General features: G+C 35.6%; 1 protein-coding gene across 1 annotated transcript in view; it reads right to left on the reverse strand.

The window, feature by feature from the left end:
• The window catches only part of LOC149157186 (DNA-directed RNA polymerase II subunit RPB1-like), a 48590-nt gene extending 27871 nt beyond the window's left edge, over positions 1-20719 (reverse strand). The window contains exons 1-4 of the mRNA XM_089439188.1: positions 20138-20719; positions 19576-19839; positions 11118-11426; positions 10834-10992 (exon numbers count right to left, since the gene is read on the reverse strand). Coding sequence (XP_089295314.1) covers positions 10834-10992; positions 11118-11426; positions 19576-19839; positions 20138-20221 — 816 coding nt within the window. The 5' untranslated portion in view covers positions 20222-20719. The remainder of the gene's footprint in view (positions 1-10833; positions 10993-11117; positions 11427-19575; positions 19840-20137) is intronic.
• Between the last annotated feature and the right edge of the window lie 1789 nt (positions 20720-22508).

Here is a 22508-nt window from a genome sequence, read left to right on the forward strand (position 1 = left end):
AGTAAAGTCTCATTGTGTCCTGGAATTTCCGACTTTCGAATGCAATTGGATGGCCCTTTTGCACTAACACTGCTCCTATTACTCGTACGAAGAAGAGAAGGAAAAGCGTAAAAGTATGACTGGGCCTGATAATGGCATACACCCACTCGCTAACTCATGGATTCGTGGGAAAGCCCTGAAAACATAACTAAGGGAGACAGATTGTTGCCCTCAATAATTTTGAGAAGACTGCTTTTGGTTGAGACAAAGTCCACCAATATGTTCAAGATGTGTACGTGGAATAATGAGATCAGGGTTCTTGATATATTGCCCCTTATATTAATATGCATGTGTAATAATCACATTCTAATACAAAGGGTTGACTGCATTGAGAAATCAATAGGGCTACAATTAAAGTATTTCCTCTTTGACTTGATAATTGCTTGTGATATTCTTTTACTTTTCCTTATTAATAGTTTCTTCTTCTCTTATTATTATGTTGTTCTTATCATCAAACAGCTACCAAACCACGAATATCAATAATACACAAGATGTAGGCTGCTAGCTAAGGCCAAAACCTCTCCTAGAGAGGAAAACCAACAAAATTTCTTCTCTTCTTATAAAATCTTCAAATGACAAATTCCAAGACCCTTCCAAGACCAAGTCAACCTTCTTGAGAATGTGCTTCTCTTCATCGATTCAAACCATGTCAAATCTCTTCCAAATGCACAACTTTGACTCCCAGCTACAAATTTCGACTCTCACTGCAGATCTACAATCTTCAACCCCCTGCAACACGCTACAACTTTGCATGTGTGGACGAATTAAGGCTTTTTAGCCTTCTTCCTTTGCTTGGGCTACGTCTTCTTCAAAGGCTTGTAGGTGATCAAATTCGCTTTCTTTCCTTGGATTTTCGTCCCTTCTTTGCTTCCTTAGAAACTCCGACCTTGTAGCTGCAAAAACCCTAGCCTCTTTTGCACGTGTGAGAGATGAGAAAGAGAAAATCGAAATTCTTGTCTTCCTTCCTCCTTCTAGACCTTCGCGTGCCTTCTTGCTTCTTGTTCTTACTTCCTTTTGATCGAATGAGTGAGTGAGTGTCCAACTGAGGTCGAATGGTCTCTTATATATAGGCTTCCAAGGAGGACGAATAGCCCTAATTAGGCCAACTTCTTCATTGCTAGGTCGACTTAGTCGTGGAAGGGTATTTTGCCACTTTTGAATCAAAATAAATTCTCTTGACTTGTTACAAAATGCCCAATAGGGTCTAATACATGAGACAATGACTATATTGACTTCTTGACTCTGACAAAACCTAGAAGCACTCAATGGTTGCTTTGACCTAAAACAAAAATAATTTTGAGCATGAAACCCATGCTAAAAATAATAGTAATAATAATATTTTTTCTTCTTTTTACAATATACAAGAATCAAGAGTACATTACATGTTATGAATACTGAACCTAGTTACATATTTCAACATATTGAAGTCGGGAAGTGCTAGTACTACACATGAGCTCATTACTTCCTTGAGCTTACTAAATGTCTTGTCTGATTCCTCCGTCCAACTGAATGCTCCTTTCTTTGTCAAATTTATTAATGGTGTACTTAGTTGAGAAAATCCCTTGACAAATCATCGGTAAAAGCTACAAATTTTGAAAAATCCTCACAATTCAATCAGATGCTTGGGTGTTGGCTAGTCTAATATTGATTGAATCTTCTCTTGATGTACCTGCACTCTTTTCACACTAATTAGGTGACCCAAATAAAGCAACTTCGTCATTCCAAATTCGCATTTTGATGCCTTGGCATAGAGTGATTGGTGTTGCATTATGCTCAAAATTCCATCTAGGTGTGCCAAGTGAGCTTCCAATGATTTGTTGTATATGAGAAGATCGTAAAAAAAGCTAGCAAGAACTTCCTTAACTGCTTGTTGAAGATGATGTTCATGCAAGATTGGAATGTGGTGGGAGCATTGGTTAGCCCAAATGGCATGAACAAAAACTCGAAGTGCGCATAGTGGCATCAAAACATTGTTTTTAGCACATCTTGCTTGATGATATCCTAATCGTAGGTCAATTTTGGAAAAATATAATGCTCCACATAATTCATCTAGTAATTCATTGATCTTGAGAATAGGGTAATTGTTCTTGATAGTCTTTTTGTTGAGTTCCTAGTAGTCAATACACATCCTCCATGTTCCATCCTTCTTTTTAACCAGAACCACTGATGAGGCAAACAAACTTGAGTTGGGTCTGATGTGGCCCATCGCTAGCAATTCTTGGATTGCCTTCTCTATCTCGTCCTTAAATTTCTTTGGGTGTTGATATGGTGTAGTGATTACGGGCTTGGCCCCTTCTTCCAACTCTATAGTATGTTCAAATCCTCTTTTAGGAGGCAATCCCGAGGGAATATCACCAAATACCTGGCCATGCTTGTCTAGGACTCGTTGAATGACTGCTTTGTATTGTAGGTTGCTACTACTAGGTGTCTTTTGTCTTGTAATCATGCATTCTGCGACATATTATTATTATTATTATTATCCAATTTTAAGGTCACGGCCAAGCCAGACACCAAAATGGTGTATGAGACCCCTTTGTTTGTGGAACAAGGGACCCACCTCCGCACAGCGATTTCACTGCTAAGTCTATGGAGGCATACATAATCTACCCCGCTCTGGTTTTGAACTTGTGACCTCTTAGGAGGAACCTCATGCTCTTAACCATTAGGCCCACTCAAGTTGTATGGCATAAATATGGCCTCCATTCCTAAATTTACAGACAGAGAAAAATATTGAGGACAAATCCTTAGACAATGGGATGAGCAAGAATTTTGCATACTATTAGTAGGGTTTAAGCAAACAATGAACTGATGTGTTGAATCTATAAGTCTTGTTGGATCATTGTTCTTTTTTGAATCTTGGAGAATTATTGTCCATTATTGTATTTACAATAAATTGTGTACTTTATGAAGAAATTCTTGTTGTAGTGTTAATGTATTAAGTTATGTTGAAAACCCAAGGCGAAATAAGGAACCCTAGAAAGGAAAAATTGCCCTCGGTCGCCATAGTAGTATTAGAGCAAAAGTATTCTACCAGCTTATGAGTGCATGCGCCTTGAATGCTTTCAGAAGATACAAGCAACGCCATAGTAAGATACATGCTCTCCATGCCTAAATATGGCCTCCATTCTTTTGGCAGAAACGACTTATGGGATACCATTTGCCATGCCTCTCAAAAATACTTTGTTGCCATTTGATGCTACTACCATAGTGAACTTTCCCAACGAGTATAATCATTATACTATACTACATTAACATTTGCAAGACCTATCACATAAAAATCACTAGTGAAAGTGTAATTACCAAGTGTTACACTCAAACTTGGAAATACTCGCATGCAGTCCAAATTGTACCCATCTGCTACTATCACATCAAGGCCTTTGAACTCTCCTATGGGTAGCCCTCTCTTTGCTACTAATGCTACATCAATGAAGTTGTGTAGCTCCTCTATCAACCAATGCTATGACGCAATGTCCCTTGATGACTCCCCAGATCTTGAAAGTGAAATATCTAGGGGTTCTAATATAGATGCAATCTTAACTTGCGATCGGAATTTCTTCTCTTCACGCAGCATTTCCTCTTCTTTAGCTTCCTCAAGGGTTTGTTCTTTCTTTGGACTGTTAGGCTCATCATTTCAGGGGGGTTCTCCTTCTTCATCCTCATTGTCGAAGACCACTTCAATGTAGTAGATCTTTCCTTTACCCAACAAAAATGTCTTGGCTCTCATGGCTCCTTGCAAGTGAAACAAAGCTTCTTCCACCTTAGTTCCCTTCAGGTTTCCTCATCCAACCCTGTCCCTTTTTGGCTAATCACGTTGAAAGGGCTTCTTCTCCTTATCTTTCTGAAGGTCGAAAGGCTTGGGCGGGGCCTTAAATTTGGTTGATGCATTCCCCATATCACAAGTCTTTTTGATGGCTTCTTAGAGTTGCAGGATCGAATCACATAAACCAACCCTATAAGGGTTTGAATACTCCTTTTGTGAAGAGCATGACTAGTCTTTCTTCAAATATGTCTATCACCATGACAACAGTTTGTTCGAATTTTGATATGTATTCTTTGTGTAATCTTGTCTGTTTGATTTGTGCCAATTCTCTGAAGTGTATGTCCAGGTTCTTCCGATCAATTCTATCTATCAATCTTTGCGTGACATCTACATAAGAAGAGATGTTTGCATATTCCCCAACATAACTAGTTAATGATACCACCAATCAAGTGTTTTTCATTCTAAATGTAGTATGGCAAATTGGATAACATCCACTTCTAAACATGGAGTTGAACCTAAAGTAAGCGTCCAATTTTTGCAACTAGACTCTTGCAAAACATTTAGATGATCCATCAACTGAGGGGAGGGAAAATTTACTTGTGCATTAGATCAGAATTAGGCTATCCCCTAGGTCTATTTCTATATTTGATGTTATTGTATTCTTGGAAAGTCATGGCTACTCGAGTGTTATCTTCTAATGTTGCAGACTCCCGAAAGTATTCATCAAAGAGTCTATTTGGCTCAATTGCTTCTTGGGTTGTTGTCTGTTGATCGTTTAAAAATTTAGGAAGTAAAGGTATGTAACTCCTTCCATTGGTTGTCTTGTGGTTCGTTTGAGCAACAATATTGGAAGAGCCAAGGTTATTGTCGCTTCCTTCAATACCGTCCCTATTACATGCATTCAATCTATTACTACCCAAATTATTTATGGCTTGGACAATAACCTAAGCCATCTGTTGTTGTCCTTGCATTAGCACGTTGGTCATTTGTTGTTGTTGTTGGAGTATTGCATTTAGTAGGGCACCAGGATCTTATTCCCCTTGCCCTGTTTAATTCCCCATGGTTGGTTGATGGGTGTTCCTCTTTCTTCTTACTATGGCGTTGCTTGTATCCTCTAAAAGCAAAGGATCATGCACTCACAAGCTAGCAGGATGCTTTTGCTCTAAAACTACTACGACGACCTAGGGCAATTTTTCCTTTCTAGGGTTCCTTATTTCGCCTAGGGTTTTAAACAAAACCTAATTCTCCAAGATTCAAAAAATAATGATGATCCAAAAAAACTAATACTTCTACAGATTCAACACATATCAAATTCATTGTCTGCTTAAAACCCTACTAATAGTAAACGAAATTCTTTCTAATCCCATTGCCTGAGGATTTGTCCTGATTCACTGTCTGTAAATTTGGAATAAATCCCTATAGTAGAACCTCAAATAACACATTGTGTCTTGCTTCCTCCAAAAATAATCGAATTGCTTCAAGGGTAATTTCACACGATTTTATCTGCCAAGGTGTTCGATCTGCTCCAACGAGACGTAGTAGTATGCCTCAAAAAATCCAAGCCACCTTAGAGAACACTTCAATTGCCTTGCATCAAAAAATCTCGGCCTATTGTTGCCTCAGGTACCAATGTAGTCCAGCCGGCCTCAAGATGAGGGGTCCAAGTGCTTCCAAGTAAGGCTGAGTTGCCTCAATACAAGTACAGGTTGAGCTTCAAGGGGGGGTCAAGTTGCTTCAGATATACTTTACTAAAAAATCCCAAAATACTTAGCAACTTTTCCACAGAGATTTAGACTATCACAAAGAGTAAATCCACTGAATTTCAAACTTTGAACAATCCAACAATCTTGACTTCTTGTCTTGTCTTGCCACCAAACTGAATAACTCTTGGTAGATAGAATTCCTACTTGCCAGAACATAACACGAGATAAAAAGAAGATTTACTAACTATGGTGGAATCTTCCAACACCAAAATTAGTAGAGGAAAGGGGTCATAAAGCCCTCAAAGGTAATGCTCAAGAAAAACATATGTATTTGATCCAATGTGATGATAATTCATTTGATTTCAACTCTTCTCTGTATATAAATTTTTCCATGGGCTCCAAAATGTGAGGGGTTGTGGATGCAACCCCCAATTTTGGGTGTTTTTGCCCCAGCAGTCCCAACTTTTGCACAATGTTGCCCCAACATAGGAAAAATTGGGTTTATACCCCTTTATCAAGACTATAGCCTACAAGGTCGGATAAGCTATTTCGTCCTCCACTAGCCCATCAATTTGGAGAGGACATTATAGTATGTGGCTGACATTTAATCAAGAGCACCAAACCCCATATCTTGCCCAGTGTTGGTGGTGTTGATTGTTAAACTCCTTTGTCATGGATTTAGTAAAAAAGTACCCTTCACTTAAACCAAAATCATTGATCAAGAATGTTAAGCTTTCCCCCTTCATGTATTAAAATGTAATATCTTGATGGTCTCTCATAATTAGACACCATGGCTAAAATATTTGAGGGTCAGAAAAAGTATTAATCCCCTCATGATTAATTAATTAAATTTTCTAGCAAAAATTAATTAAAATCCTAAGCCAGAAATTTAATTAATTTTATGTTCTAGGAAAAATTAATTCTCCAAAAAGTAAAATTCGTGGGTCTCAGAGAAATTAATTTTTTGAGGTCCCCGGCCCAGGGAATATTGAAAATTTCAAAAGATTTTGGACCCTTGGACCTTGGTAGTTAAGTCAAAGTCAATTTTTTGAGGAAATCAACTCAAAATAATTTTGAGTTGATTAAAATTCAATTAAATGAAAAATTCGAATTTCCTCGAAAAATAAAATAATTTCAACGGAAGAGATTAAAAGATAATTAAATTTTTTTCAATGATCGAGATTACTTTGACGGGGATCAAACCAACTAGCCATTGGAGAATTATTCTATAAATTAGAGGCCACTTGTCATTCAAACCATCCAATCTTTTAGATCATGTACTAGCTCTCGAAGCTCTCTTTCAATATTTTTGGAATAATAAACGCAAAGTCTTTGGGATAATTTCACTTTTACTTTAAAAATTTAACATTACCATGAACTGCATATCAACACTAGGGCCATAGGCTTGAAGATTAGGCTACCCCACTCAAAAAATCCTCTTTTTTATAACTTGAGAGGCATCTAGAAGCATCTAGAAAATATTTTAGTCGCCCAATAAAAAATTAGAAGCGGAAAAATAAAAATAAAAAAATACAAGAAAAAGTCAAGTTAGAAGAGGAAACTTCACCTTATGGCCTGGAAACACATTTTCGGCCGTACTGGCCACGTTTCCTCCTCGAGAAACAGACCAGTACGGCCAGAAACAAGTTTCCAGGCTGTATGGTACAAGATTCCTCGTTTCCATTTCGTTTCTGGCCGGAAACAGGCCCTTTTCCAATGTTTCCTGCGACTTAGGTAGTTTTGTAACATAATTTTTTTATTTCCTAATTTGGGTTTTCAATTTAATTTTTGTATACATGTAGGATTTGGGGTTTTATTTTTGTTTTGTGCAGGTTAAATTATGAAATTTGTCGAGGAAAATTTGAGGTTTTGAGGCAGATCTAGGCCCTAGAGGGCAAGATCTAGCCTCAAAGTTTTGTGTGCGGGGATTAACCAACGAAATTAGTAATTTGAAAATTCAGATCTGAGGTTATCATAGTAAATTCTAGCAACAATTCGAAGCAAAAATACATCAGTTTGAAAGAAAATTTCTAGGCAATTATTTTAATTTATTTTATTTTTATTTAAAATAAAAAAATTTGGGCAATCCTTAGCTTCTTTCCAAGCAGTCTCCCTCTTCTTCACTTGCCTTAAACTCATGCCTGTCTGCCACAGCTTAGCTCTCTACTTCATTACACTTCTTAAACCTCTTCTCATTGTTGTTAATCTCCTTCCTGCGTTTTTCTCTTGAAACCCTCGACCGCAGCTCGTGGCTCTCCCTCGTTGCCAAACCCCCACAATTTCTCCTCAGCATCCCGCAGTATTTTCTTTAGCCCACAGCCCTCATTCCTGCTCTCCCGCATCTCCCTTCTCTTTCGTCCCTATCTCCTCGCTTTTCTGCCCCGCAACCCTAATCCTCCTCCCTATCTGCTCGCAGTCCCTTTCTTCTCCTCGTCTCTCTTCTACCTTCTCGCTCAGCTCCTCCCTGCTCAACTTTACCTCCTTAGCCCGAGCTCCTCTTCGCTTTTCCTCATGCTAGTGTTAAGACTTCCCAACATATCACATTTGATTTAATTTTTTTTTAAGTGGCCTTTGGCCCTTTTAAAAAAAAAAAAAATTAAAATTTTTCATAAAACACTTACTACATTTAAAATCGTTCATCACTTTTGCCCTTTTGAAAAAATTAATTTTCATTTATCACGTTAAAAAAAAATGATTCATTGGCCCTTTTAAGAAGAAGAAAAAATATCTTTTTTGTTTTCATAAGCATTACAACATTAAACTTGCTATAGTGTGACACATATTTTAATCTAGGTTATTTTTCTGAGTTTATGTGATAAAGGTTTTGGGGCCTTAAATCTTTAAAAAAAGATTGTGGGGTAGAAATTTAAATTTTTTCTATAGTCAAAGCAACATATAAATTTTTAAATTTCTTTAAGTTTGACTATAGGAAGAGATATATTTTTTGGATATGAAACATTAGAAAAATTAAGAATTTCTAGAATTATTTGAAGAGGTGTTTAGCATTAATTAGTATCTAAATTTCATTGTTATCATGGATATTAATCGTTGAAATTTAAATGCTTAGGCTTTCATTATCTGCTTACTTTAGCTAAGTTTTGTGATATTTAGTTTTAATGCTTGATAATTATTGAGATCGATTATCATCTAAGAAGGAAATTAAATCTAAGTCTAGATCTATCTACTTGGTTATTGGATATTTCTTGAATAATTAGTTTTGAGAATTTTCAAGTATTTGTGATAAACATTTTTTATTAAGTATTCTATCGTGGACTTGTGGAAAATTGTATATCTTTCGATTGAATATTTTGAGCATCTGCATAATCGATATTGAGAAATCATTGGCATTATCTTAGAAAAATCCTAAGGAGATTGTTGATCTTGAAGAATTGTCATTTAGATTGGGTAAATAATTTAATGCTCTAGTTCTTTCTCTTGCCATTAATATCATTATTAGTTTATGGTTATTGTGGATTTTTGGCATATCAGTGATCTTTCTTTAAGAGATACATTTTGTGATTATTTACTTGAGCAATTGTATCTTTGGCATCTTTTGTATCCTATTGGCATTTGGAAAATTGGCACTTTGTCTCGTGTAAGATTGTCTCTTCATTTATTAAGTACTCTTGCCATAAAAGTTAATTAATACTAAGTACTTAAACCTTAAACAATCTTAACTCAAGACTATTAAGATTGTCTCTTCATTTATTAAGTGCTCTTGCCATAATGGTTAATTAATACTAAGTACTTAAACCTTAAACAATCTTAACTCAAGACTACTCACTCATCTTCTAATTCCACCTTGCATTCGCATCCTAAGATAGTTTTGCATATTAATAATCGACCTCCAAGCATAAGCTTGGTTGAAAGAAAGATAGGAACACCTCTGTGTCTTCTCTTGAGAAGTCTAGTCTTTTTAATGTCTAAAACAATGACTCTGCAGTCGTCAGAGCCACAGCCCTTGCAGTGCAAGAGGCACCGGGTATGTTAGATTTCCAGGAGAAGGATCATTAATCACGCCCTCGTGTACTTCACCTTGACTTTTCTCTGTCATTCGCTATAAAGTTTAGGCTCAATACAGACAAAGATCAAAGGACATACTTAGAATAGGCATTTAAATAAAATCAACCAAGATTCTTACATTTCACTTAAGTCATAGGAATTGCATTTTCATATAGGATAGTTAATCATTAAAGCAGCAGTTGTCCATCTTGTACTTCGTCCTAAATTTACTTAGCAAGATAGTTGACTCCACAAGGCACTGGTATCAATCATCTAAATCTAATCTAATCCTTTAAAATCTTGCTTAATCTGAAACGAGTATTTGGTCGCTTAACTGTGTCTCCCGGATTAGTTGGTTCCCAACTAGTCCAGCAGCAATTGTCCATCTTGTACTTCATCCTAAATTTACTTAGCAAGATAGTTGACTCTACAAGGCACTGGTATCAATCGCCTAAATCTAATCTAATCCTTTAAGATCTTGCTTAATCTAAAACGAGTATTTGGTCGCTTAACTGTGTCTCCCAGATTGGTTGGTTCCCAACTAGTCCTTCTTCCATCCATTCCGTAGGGTCTACCCCCCCTAGTCTGTTATTGGGAGACAGCTTAAACAGAGAGATTGGGGATCAAGGTGACAGCCCCTGATCTGAGCTGTTGTCACAGTGCCTAGACATTCTGTGCGACAACAAACTGCAAGTGTTTGGTGATCTCCAAGTGGTTATCAAGTGGATGGATGGATCCTTTTCATGTGAAAACTTGCTTCATTACTTTACAAACTGCCTTTCAATCCATATCTGACCCACATATATACAGAAAAAGGAATATTCAGGTTGATGGTTTATCAAAATAGCATTTAAATTTGGATTCAGCCAGATGGCAGACATGGGAGGAGCAGGATAGTCAAATTTCTGAATCTTTTCGTTATCCTATCCTTTAATTTCTAGTAGTTTTGGATATTTCTGGGTTTTACTGATAATTGCATGGTGAAATATCTCTTTCGGAAGGCGAAGTTTCTCTTTTGGAAAGAGTAATTTTTTAGACATTTTGTATTGTCCAGGCCTGGGCAGATATTTAATCCTGTGATATTGGTTGGTCCCAATTCATATTTTGGGATGAATTATATGATATACAGTTTGAGAGCTTTTGGTGGTGGAATAGTATTTGATTATACATGAAGCAGGTGTTTCAGAAATTGCGAAGTGATTCTCTTTCTCCAAACTGATATTTTGAAATGCTACCTAGGATCTGCAAAATGTGATCTATAGACTCTATATTATTAATGGAAACAGAGAAAAATTAAATTTAAACAAAAAAACCAATATGAAGAATTACCTCACTCCTTGATGTAGTGTCCATCATGACAGAAGGTCTGACAGGAGGAGGAGGAACAGGGAGAACTTGCAAAATCATCCAATCTGGTCGAGCATATTTGGGGTTCAAACCCAACATTTGGCACTCTTCATCAGTTATTCGCTTCAAAACATTTAGAACCTGCATATAGTTGAGACAAATCAGATTATATCATTATAGACAGAAAAACCAAAAGCTCTGTATACATTATATTTCAATAATGGAACTCAAATCGCCTGACTGGCCTGTCAAAAGATAAAGCATACCCGCTCTGCTGAAAGCTGTTGTTTCCTTTCTGCAGGCTCTGGCATTAGCTGTTCTTGCTCATCTGCTTTCTTGCGTGGAGCTTTATATTCAGCAATTATTTTCATACCATCAATGGTTATCTTGGGTTGTTGAGCACCACAACCTCCATGACGCTTCTTCTTAACCTCTTCATCGCCATCTTGTCCTTGATCCTCATCAATCACATCTCCACCCTCACATTTTGTTTTATTCTTACAACAATCCAAGACCTTTTTTAACCTGTGTTTGGGATTCTTGACTTTTAATGCTTGTTTGAAACGATGGTCATCCTGTCAAAGAGAGAAGCATTTGAACAAGATGCTTAAGATATGCAAGACAGAACTAAATTTCTAATACAGCATCCAAAGATGAATAAATTTATTTGTTTCAAGTTCTTTTTGGACCAGAATTAGGCTATCAATCAGAAAACACAAACTATGCCATGCCCTAGAAACAGTTAGCTCAAAATAGGTTTATGAACATATACACCAGTGCAAAAGGTGCCAGAGTACTAATCAGTTAAGCGTAGTCAAATTCAGATAGCCTTGATTTTATTGTAAATAACTGAAAAATAAAAAATAAAAATAAAAACACGGCATAGAAGGGAATGCAGACTGCAAGGAAACAAGGATAACTTGATCGTTTTTTTGGTGTTTGTATAGTAAGGGGAGAACTACTCTGGCCAGTTGAGTGACCCAAGCAACAGTAGATCAAATGAGATAAGTATGAATTAAAAACACTACAAAGACAACCCTATCGCCAACAAGGGAAGTTGATTGGTTTGCAACAATAGCTAAACTATGATAGAATTGAATCAAAACCACAACATAGACCGCCCTAATTCCAATGAAGCAAACATATGCTTTTCCAGCAAAAATAAGGTGGATTTTATCAGGGAATTACTCACTAATATAATGTGCAATCACACATGCTCTAATCTCATACATAGGTGCAAAAACATAAATTATAAATATAATCAAACTTTAAAAAGTATGTGTGACTTTGTATTTTGACAAGTTCACTAACCAACGGACAATAATGAAAAGTATAAACTATAAATCTATTAGAATTTAGAACTAACAAATACAGAAACATGCAATGGATGCCAATGTCAAAAGGAGAAAAATGAGCTCGACAGAGCAAAGAAAATAGTAAAATACAAGATAGACAAATTTACAAATAAACTTGGGCTTATGTCTCTTTGAGTTCTAACCAACTATTGGAACCATTGTTATCAGAATTGCCAATTTATCTGTGGTGTAAACAGAATTTTTTTCATTTTTTGTCAATTTCTTTTCTTTTGGATATCTTGACAATTTTTTTTCTTTTTCCCAATTTTTTTGAGAATCTCTCTCAGCAATTGTTGTGCACAGTTTTTGCAAAGTTGGAATTCTTGGACAATGTCTAATTTGAATTGCAATTATATAATACTATTTCTGCATTAACACTGTTAAAAGTAAGTCACATAGACAAAGTTCAATGTCAACAACCAAATGGTTAACACATTGGCTTGGATTTTTCTTTTTCCAGCTAACAGGGACTTGATCAATGCAAGGAAAGCCCCAAGAGGTTAGTTGGGCTGGTGAAAGTGAGGATTGTCTTAGCCCCCCATGGTTCAAATCTAACAAAAGTAGCTAGTTTTTCCCCATAAGGGACCAAAGGAGGTAGAGCCACCTATTGAGAAATATAATTTGGACAGGAACTTCTACACAAGTTCAGTGTCAACGTGCTGGAAGAGGTTCAGCACAATTTCAAAAAGTAATTCAATTTTGTAATTCACTTTAGTAAAAGTGAAAAGTTATATATTTAACTGTTGAGTCTAATAGAGTATATTCAATGCATTAATGATTTAGACTAGGATTAATCTCAATTACATCTCACCAAGAGATTAGGGTTTTGGTAGATTATGGTTTCAACTAAAAGCTTAAAACGAGGTCAAGATAGAGATTTCAGACATGGCCTTTGTTGGATAGAAATATTAGAAACAATGACCATATAAGAGAGAGAGAGAGAGAGCAAATCAGCTAGGAGTAAGAGTACAGTACAACAGTACCATACAGCATGTTCATACAGTACAGCTGTATGTCATATCCATGCAACCATGCATATGTCATATCCATACAACCATGTGTATCCATACAGTGACCTGCAGCCAACAGATCAATACAGTCATTCAACAGACTTCTGTTTTGTCAATTTTCACACCAGTTGAGATGAATTTATTAACTGTCCAGCTGTTAGGCTTTAGCAGCTGCGGAAATGGCCTTGTAAGCTTTGATTAGTATTGACTGATTTTAAGGAAAAAAATCTTTGTATGTGTAATTGATTTATGCTACCACTATTTACTATTTCCGGGTATTGTGTGGTTGTTGTAATATTCAGAAATTAATTGTTAAATTATTTAACAATATATTAGGACAACTGGGGTTGGGAAAATTTACACTATCATAACCATTAAGTTGAGCCAACTGGCCTCACACCCCCCTGCAGCTAAAAACCAAAATAGCGTCACAGCCTGAAGTGATAGGTGTTGATTTTCTGGGACTATCAATGATCTACCATACCTAGAGTGTATTACCAATAATATAATGATAGTCGTAGGTTATTTTAATTTATGATGTAATAATAATTAATCATATCCTTTGGGAAAGGGCACGGCTTATCAAACCTTAGGTATATTTCTAACATCTATTATAATAATCATAGGTTATTTACAATTCTAAAGGACATGACTTACAAACCTTACATGTATTTAAACACTACACAAACTCAAGCATACAATTTTATACAATATATTAATTAGTAATACAAATAACTATTTATGGTGATGTATTGTATGGGGTTTTATATTCGTAAGTATTGACATCATGAAGTGAACCAAGTGATGCCACTTGGTTCGCTTTAATTAGTATCAGAGAGGTTGCTCAACTGACCTGGGATTAACTTTTTATTTTCTCGTGGTAATAAAAATTTAGTGTGGCTCACTCTTCAAGAAATTGGTTTCAATTTCCATAGTGGCATAGAAGTAAACTCGTGTGTGTGTGTCAATTGGGTTTATCTCGAATGGTTGGGAGAAATGAATGTTATCCTCCCCAGTTAGGTTTAATTCAAGTGACATATTGAACTCATATCAAGTATATTGTTATACTAGCTTTAAGCATTGTTGTTGAATGGCTTTCAGCCTCGAAGAATATACCCTTGCCTGAAAGGTGGGATGCTTGCTTACATGGAAAAAAATAAAGAAAAAGAAAATATGCATGTATGTATGTATATTTAGAAAGAGAGAAAAGATTCCATAGAAGAATATGTTGAGAAATATAACTAGTATCAGTCTTCATAATTGTTGTCTTATGTAATTCTTATGTATTTGTCAAAAGAAAAAAAAAAGAAATATTGTCAAAGAAAAATTATTTATAAGCATGGGTTTCATGCTTTATTTATTTTGTTTCTAGGTCAAAGCACCCATTGAGTGCTTCTAGGGTTTGTGTCATGAGTCATTGTCCTTGTCATTATATGCTAGACCCTTCTTGGGCTTATTGTATCAAAGAGGTAAATTATTTTTCATGTAAAAAGTGTCATTTGTCTCTCCTCCACCAAGTCGGCCTCAAGTACAGTCAAGTCAGCCTAAAAAGGGATGATCCAACCACTATATGTAAGAAGGAACTCAACCTCATTTGCTCACTCACCAAGCAAGTGCGATCTGCAATAAAGGAGGTGTGAAAAAGTGAAGAAGGCTTAAAGGAGAAGGAAAAACCCTAGCGAAGAGAAGAGGAAACCCAACAAAGAAGTGAAGCTCGTTTTTCTCTTGTTTTCCGTGACACATGTGATATTTTGAGTTGCAAGAGGGGCCGAAATCGCAAGTCTATAGTAGGGCCGAAATTCTGATGTAGTAGGGCCAAAATTCATGGTTGATACAGTATTGGAAAAGGTTGACTTTTGTTGATTAGAAGCTGATTGGAAGGACTATCTTGGGAAGCTGACTTGGTGGAATGGAGAAGGTCTGTGTCTTGGTCAAAGGGTCTTGGTTGTCTCATTTGATTTGGTTCTAAAGGAAGAGAAGAGATTTTTTGGGTTTTCCCCTAGAAGAGGGGTTTTGCCCTAGCTGAGAGCCTACATACTGTGTCACTTGTTGTTTTGATCTTCATGCATTTGGTTTTGATAGTTGTTTGATGATAAGAAGATAAAGAAGACATAAAAGAAACTAATAAGAATTCAAATATATCAAAATTAATTATCAAAATAAGAAAATATTTCTATCTTTCTGATTTTCTAACATGGTATCAGAGCTAAGGTGAAGAAGAAGGAAAAAGGCAGCTTGAAGATCAACAGCTCTCATCACCTTCAGAGAAGTCTTACTTTTTGGACCTTTAAAGATCTATTGAAGGATACCATTTGATAGAATAAAGAAAGTCTTCAAAGGTAATATAAAAGTTTTGGTTCCCTATCGAATAGATTGAAGAAGAAAACTTATTGAAGGCTACAAAGATATCTAGTTTCTTCATCAAGTGTGACATTTACAAGTATACATATGACATCATCAATGAAATCTTAGAACAAACTTCAAGGAGCCTCTAACTTTGGAGCATGGAAAATAAGGATGGACCTCGTCCTTGCAAGGAATAAGGTATTGGACTTAGTACAAGGAGAGATCAAAGAACCTACAGATGGTGTTGGAAAGGAAAAGTACAAAGAAAATGGCATTATTGCCATGAACCTAATTGTGGATGGAGTTAAAGACAACTTGATTCCCTACTTATCCACACAAGACTCTTCAACAAAAATGTACAATGCTCTCTCCAAGTTATTTTCAATCAAGAATATTGGACAAGTAGCGAGTCTAAGGAATGATCTTTGAACTGTCAAAATGACCAAATTTGATATAGTATCTTCCTATTTTGTAAGAACTGCACGTATAAGAGATGAACTACAAGTAGTTGATGAAATAGTCCCTAAAAAGGAACTTGTGATTGTTGCCCTTCTAGGACTACCAAAGTCTTGGAATGCCTTTGTAGTTGGAATTAGTAGTTGGAAGAATTCTCCATCCTTCGAAGAAATGTGGTCTGCATGTATTCAAGAAGAAGCTCGTCTTTCCTTGATAGGAGGTAAGCAAGAAGATGAAGAAAATACCTCAAATGCCTACTCTGCTCATTTCAAGAAGAAAGGAGGAAATAAGAAGTTTAAAGGGTCAAAGAAAAATCATGGGAAGATTGACCTCTCTAAAATAGAATGTTATCATTGTCACAAGATGGGACATTATAAGAATCAATGCCCTGATAATCCTAAGAACAAGAAGAGAGAAAGGGACCAAGCTACAGTTGCTACTGATGATAATCCTCCAAAGAAGTCTAAAACTAAGGATTCTAAAGTCAAAGACTTATTCTATTAAGTCTCATATATCCTTTACTTATAGTATGGGTTATTGTTTTAGCTCTTGTAGAGTTCCTCTTATGTTTCACATTAGGACTGATCTTTCTTTTTAATTACTAGTTTATAGATTTAGTACATTTTGTTAGAAAGTTCTTGAGTTGTTTTGATGACTTAAAGGAATCCTCACAAGACTAGATTGATGTAAGATCAAGAGGGAGCTTTCCCCTTTTTTCACAAAAGATAAGAATCTTGTTCTTGATTTCCTTTTTGTTGTTGATTTCCTCTATGTGTTTTTGCTTGTTTATAATCCTTTCTCTTGTGTTTTCCTTAGAAGAAAAGTTTGCAGGTATACATTAAAGAATGCTTGCCTCCTTATGGCTAGATTTAGAGGGAGACTCCAAAAAGAAGAAAGAAGCTTTGTTGTAGAGGAAGTCATTCAATAGGAAACCCTACAGGGTTTATAAAAGGATCAACTCAAGGTATGTGTAAAGATTAAAAGACTTGTAGCAGGTCTTCATCATATTAGAAGGCCTGATCATTTTATCTTTAAATGCTCTATATTACTAACTCTCTCATATCTAGGGTTTGTTATAAAATCATAAAGATTCTTATATTGTTAGGATGATTGATCTCTAGATTAAATCAACCTTTATCATACTACCTGTTGTTATTTGCTCATTTTGATCAAACCCTTGCCTTTTGATTCTTAGGGTTTGTTGTTGATATATAGGGCATTCAATCAACTCCCTAGCTTTTAGGATATGATGTCAATATTTAGGGTTTATGGCAAAACCCTTGTAGAAGTTGATATAAAATCTTGGGAATGAAACCCTAGGTGTAACTACTCTCATTATGGATGAAACCCTAACATGGTTTAGTTGCTAATCTAAAGTTTAATATTAAAGTTTTGATGATGGTGTCTAGGGTTTGTTACAAGAACCCTAGCTAAGGTTGTTGTAAGGAGTCTAGGGCATAAAAGTGTAACCCTAGTTATGAATGCTTCCGTGCAATTGAAACCCTTACAATGTTTAGGTTTTGAATATCTAAAGTTTATTTTCTTGTTTGAAGTCTTGGTAACCTTAGATGCTCTCATTACATGTTATTGATAAAGTTAATTTCATACCCTTCTACATATATATATTTGTGGGTCTGGTTATACTTGTTGTTGAGATTTGCAAGGACATAGTTTGCAAGAATTTGTAAAGAGATATGGATACCTCATAGTTGACGATGATGAGCATGAAGGAAAAAGGGAATTGTAATAACCCTCATGACATTAAAGTTTACAGTGATGATTGAAAGATGACCTTGTTGCCATATGAAGATAAGAGGAATGAAGTTTTGGAAGGTCCAAATTCCCTGATGACAAAAGAAAGAGCATGTGTAGCAAGAAGAATAAAAGTTGTTGATGATGGACTTATCCACCTAGTTAAGAAAGAGCTCGGATGAAGGAAAGAGAATATCCTTCATAATTGAGAGAGAGGGCATCATGTGTCATCCATATGTAATAAGGAGAGAAAGAGATAAGAGAATAGCTAAGGCACTACGAGTGATTGGTCAGAATAAGATTTGGTTATTTTGAGAAGTGTCTAAGTTGGGTTAGGTGTCGTTGAAGAAGTTGGAGAAGGAAGCTTCAGTCGAGATTTGTTTACTATGATGACCTATCCAGCATCAGAATGATTGAGAACCTCAGGAGATTGTGTTAGCATTTCAATAATAAGAACCAATATACTGGAAGTGATTGGGGTCGTGAAGCTACTAGATATTCAAATGAACTTGTAATTGATGTGTTGATCTCTCCCTGAGAAGTTTGAAGCATGTTTGAATTGATGGATATCTCTGATTTGGTTGAGAGGCGGAGGTGAGTACCATAAATTGCCCATAGGATGGTACTTGGGAGGACATCTTGGCCTGGTTGGTGTTGAGATCTCAGTTATAGTTTGGCCTTGATGATGTCCAGATCCGGTCTGGGAAGGTATCTTAGTCTTGTGGAGCTCCATTGTTGTGTTTTGATGATACCTGGATCCCTATGGGTTGGTGACCTAGCACGAAGGCCTAGATGGTATCTATATCCAATTGGATTAATGCCACGGTTGTAGCCTAATAGTACCTATAGTAGCATGTTGCCTTGATGACACCTTAGTCCCTGATAGTGTCTTAGATCCTTGTATTAGTGTCTTAAAAATGACACTTGGATCCTTGAGTTGATGGATCCTTGAAAATGTTATTGACACTTGGATCTTTGATGTGTTGGATGCCTTGGCAATTTTGGTATCCCTAGTATTGTGTATGTTGTTGTACTCTTCTTGGAACATTTCAAATTGAGGTCAACCTTGTACCAGTTGAACAATTATGAATACCTCCCTAGTTAAGAGGGAGTGTTGAGAAATGTAACTAGTATCGGTCTTCATAATTGTTGTCTTATGTAATTCTTATGTATTTGTCAAAACTTAAAAGGAAAATAAAATTATTGTCAAAGAAATTTATTTATAAGCATGGATTTCATGCTTTATTTATTTTGTTTCTAGGTCCATGCACAAACCCTAGAAGCACTACAACCTTATAGGGTAAAAATTTGCTTGAAAAATCATACATATGTATTTATCGTATAAAGATATGACTTGTAATTGTTACATCATAAATAACCTATGACTATTATAATAATTTTTTATGCATTATTGGATTATTGATAATATAACCTAGGGATAATACAGATGGTTCCTATGGAAACAATCTTCCATGCAATCGATGCATCCTATGGAAACAATCTTCCATGCAATCGATGCAAGGAGAAATGCATAAACTCTCCCTCCACCACAAGACAAATAAAATTAATAATCGGATTTTAAGCATTTATTTCACATGTACGTGGGAACCGCAAGCCAGAGTTTTCATGATAGAAAAGTTAAGCTGCTACATATTATGTTAAAGAAACAAAATACATAATCCTATACTGAAGGAAAAACAAAATAAAAATCTACAGATGTAAATTCATTCCACGCTATAAAGCAAAATGCAACTACAGTTAAACTAAAAACACCAAGAAACTAAACAAATCTTTTGGTGGCATACCTCATCTGCGAGAATGCGCGAGCAATTGAAACAAACGCACCGAAGAATTGACAGAACGGTCTTCAAAAAGCCGATATGATACATAGGTTTTGCTAACTCCAGGTGCCCAAAATGACCAGGGCACTCCGCCATACTAGCAGAGCAGGTTTCACACTTCATTTTGCGATCAATGGTGCCCAAACGAGGATCACTCAGACCCCCGAGCTTAGGTTTCCCACGTTCATAGGTCTCGCTGTGTTCAATTTGAACTACCGACATTTGCCTCTGAAATTACAACTCAAAAACCCAAAGATGTCATCAATTCATGACAAAAAGTAACCAAAATCAAACCACATTCAAAAGCCGAAAAAAGGGTTTTACATTTTTCACCTACAATATCACCAAATTTTAGGAGGGCTCCCTAATTTTCAACCTAAAATTGCATCTCATCAAAATTCAAGAAAGAAATGTCAAGGTTTTATAAATTTTATAAACACATTTCACGAAGCTCCTAAAAATACTAACGCTTAAAAACTCCTTTTGCAAAGAAAACATACTAGGATTTCATGAATATTTTACTTACGATCTCATCGGGGCTGATTATTCCGAACTGAACAATCTTCACCTTGGCCACTTCGGCCGGTGAGTATGGGAACCGCGTGTCCATGCTGGCTTTTTATGAATACTCTGGAAATTTATGTAATATGTTTGCTAACCCTGACAGTGATTTCAGCTACAAAGATTAGAAAAACAGAATTCAAGCCCGTCACGGGCAGCAGAAGGACCTGTTTCAACTCATATTCGCTACGAAGCTTCTATTAAGACATTGTGCAATGGTTTCGAACAGGTCATTAGGGTTTTGACGGTCATGGTTTCAAACAAAGAATCGAGCTCTTAAAATTATCGGTTAAAGCCTGTCCTGTATAAGTCCCCGCAAATTTTCCAACAAAAAGAACCTCGGATGAGCTCTGTACGCCAGTTCCTACGATAAAACGAAGTGAATGAATAATTGAATGGGTGTGCGCCAATGTCGACAGCTGCGACTTGGGCAGGGGAGACTACGTAAGGGTTTAAATCAAATCATCTTCAGCAGCATAAAATATGCCCAACCTGACAATATGCATCGGAAGGGCGGTGCGTTGTGGTTTTAAAAACAATTTTGTAATTGTACAGATTTCGATTGCAATTTTGATAAGTGTATGACTTTATGTTTGGGTTAAGTCCACTCGATGTTAAAATATCTTTCGTTCTTAAAGTAAAGATTATAATTTATAAATAATTTGTACAAATGAAAATTTATATTTTTTAAAGGATCGAAAAAAATATTTTCTACTACAAAGTTTTAGCTTCAATTTCACAAAAAATAAAGTATTTATACATTTATAAATTAGCAATCACAATATTGTTTCAATAATGATTTTTTATTTTATAATAAAATTAATGAATTGATATTTTAAGGTTCACGAGACTAAAAATAGTCTATGAAACTTTTAGTTTCCTATTTTTGGCTTTTGCTAATTAAATCATTTTCTGATCTAAATTGATGATGCGCTGGCCCAACGTTCCAACAATCTCCTGGCTAAAAAGACAATGCCAAGAAACTGATGCTAACATGTTCTCGTAACTTTCTTTGATGTCTTTGAATGCATCACATTCCAAAATGAAATGATGATGCGCTGGCCCAACGTTCCAACAATCCCCTTGCTAAAAAGAAAATGCCAAGAAACTGATGCTAACATGTTCTCGTAACTTTCTTTGATGTCTTTGAATGCATCACATTCCAAAATGAAATGTTTTTTCCGATTCCACGGCTCAATGCAACTTGTACATACACGTTCTTCCCAAGTAAGCCTTTTCCACTACCCTGTTTCACACTGAAGTTGATGTGAGTTGGTCCTTAAATGAGCAATAAGAACCTTTGCCCTCCACTAAATGCTAGCTCCAATGAACTCTTTTTGTTGTAGATCACATTGTACGCTTGAATTCCTCAATGTAATATTTCTTCTTTCTACCCAACTCTTTTCCCCGTACCTTTTTACGAAACTTCTCCATAACAAAATCCTTTAACTCCTTTTTATTTGTTGTAGATCACATCGAAGGGTTGAATTCCTCAATGTAATATTTCTTCTTTCTACCCAACTCTTTTCCCGATAACTTTTTCCTTTAGCTCATTTTTATTTGTGGGACAGGCATTGAAGTAGATATTTCATTTTTTCATCTATGTATAGTTTTGTTTCATCTATGTTTTCTTTCTTTCACTCATGGTTTCATTGAAGATAACATGAGGCCATCTACCTACTCTCATTTGCTCAATTTTTTCTAGATATCTTATGAGCCGCACCATAGCAATTGCTTCAATGGAAGTTGTTCCTATTTCACTCAGCGTTATCTCATACACAAAAACAAATTTCATATTTAAAATTTTATTCTAATTAAATAAATTATACTACTAGTTTAAAACGGATCTAATTCCGAGTAAGGATGCTTCTTTGTTATTTAAACAATTGATCTCATATTTAAAATTTTACTCTAATTTAAATCAATTATACTACTAGTTTAAAACAGTTAATCCTTAGCGTCTAATTCCGAGTAAGGATGTTTCTGTGTTATTTAAACAATTGTGAATATTGGTTTTTTCACCTTTGTCATGAGGATGAACCACATTAGTTGGTTCGAAACATCGACCAAATCTCAATAATGTGATTAATGTGAAAGACAACCATTTTATCAATATGGATCACAAAAGTTTAAGGTCTAAAATAATACTATAATTTTAAGAAATAAATATTTTATAATTTTAATAATGAATTAATAATTTATAATTTTAAAACTTTATTTTCAAATTCCAATGAACATAAGCATTTTAGTTAACCACTTTAAATCTAAAATTTATAAAAATAAATTACAATAAAACTGATAACAAAAATTATTAGTGTGGTTTATCTTCAAGACAA

This window comes from Pinus tabuliformis, chromosome 9 (assembly GCF_031772625.1).
Source record: "Pinus tabuliformis cultivar Carrire ecotype Pingquan chromosome 9, CPIR1, whole genome shotgun sequence".
In the NCBI taxonomy this organism is placed as follows: domain Eukaryota; kingdom Viridiplantae; phylum Streptophyta; class Pinopsida; order Pinales; family Pinaceae; genus Pinus; species Pinus tabuliformis.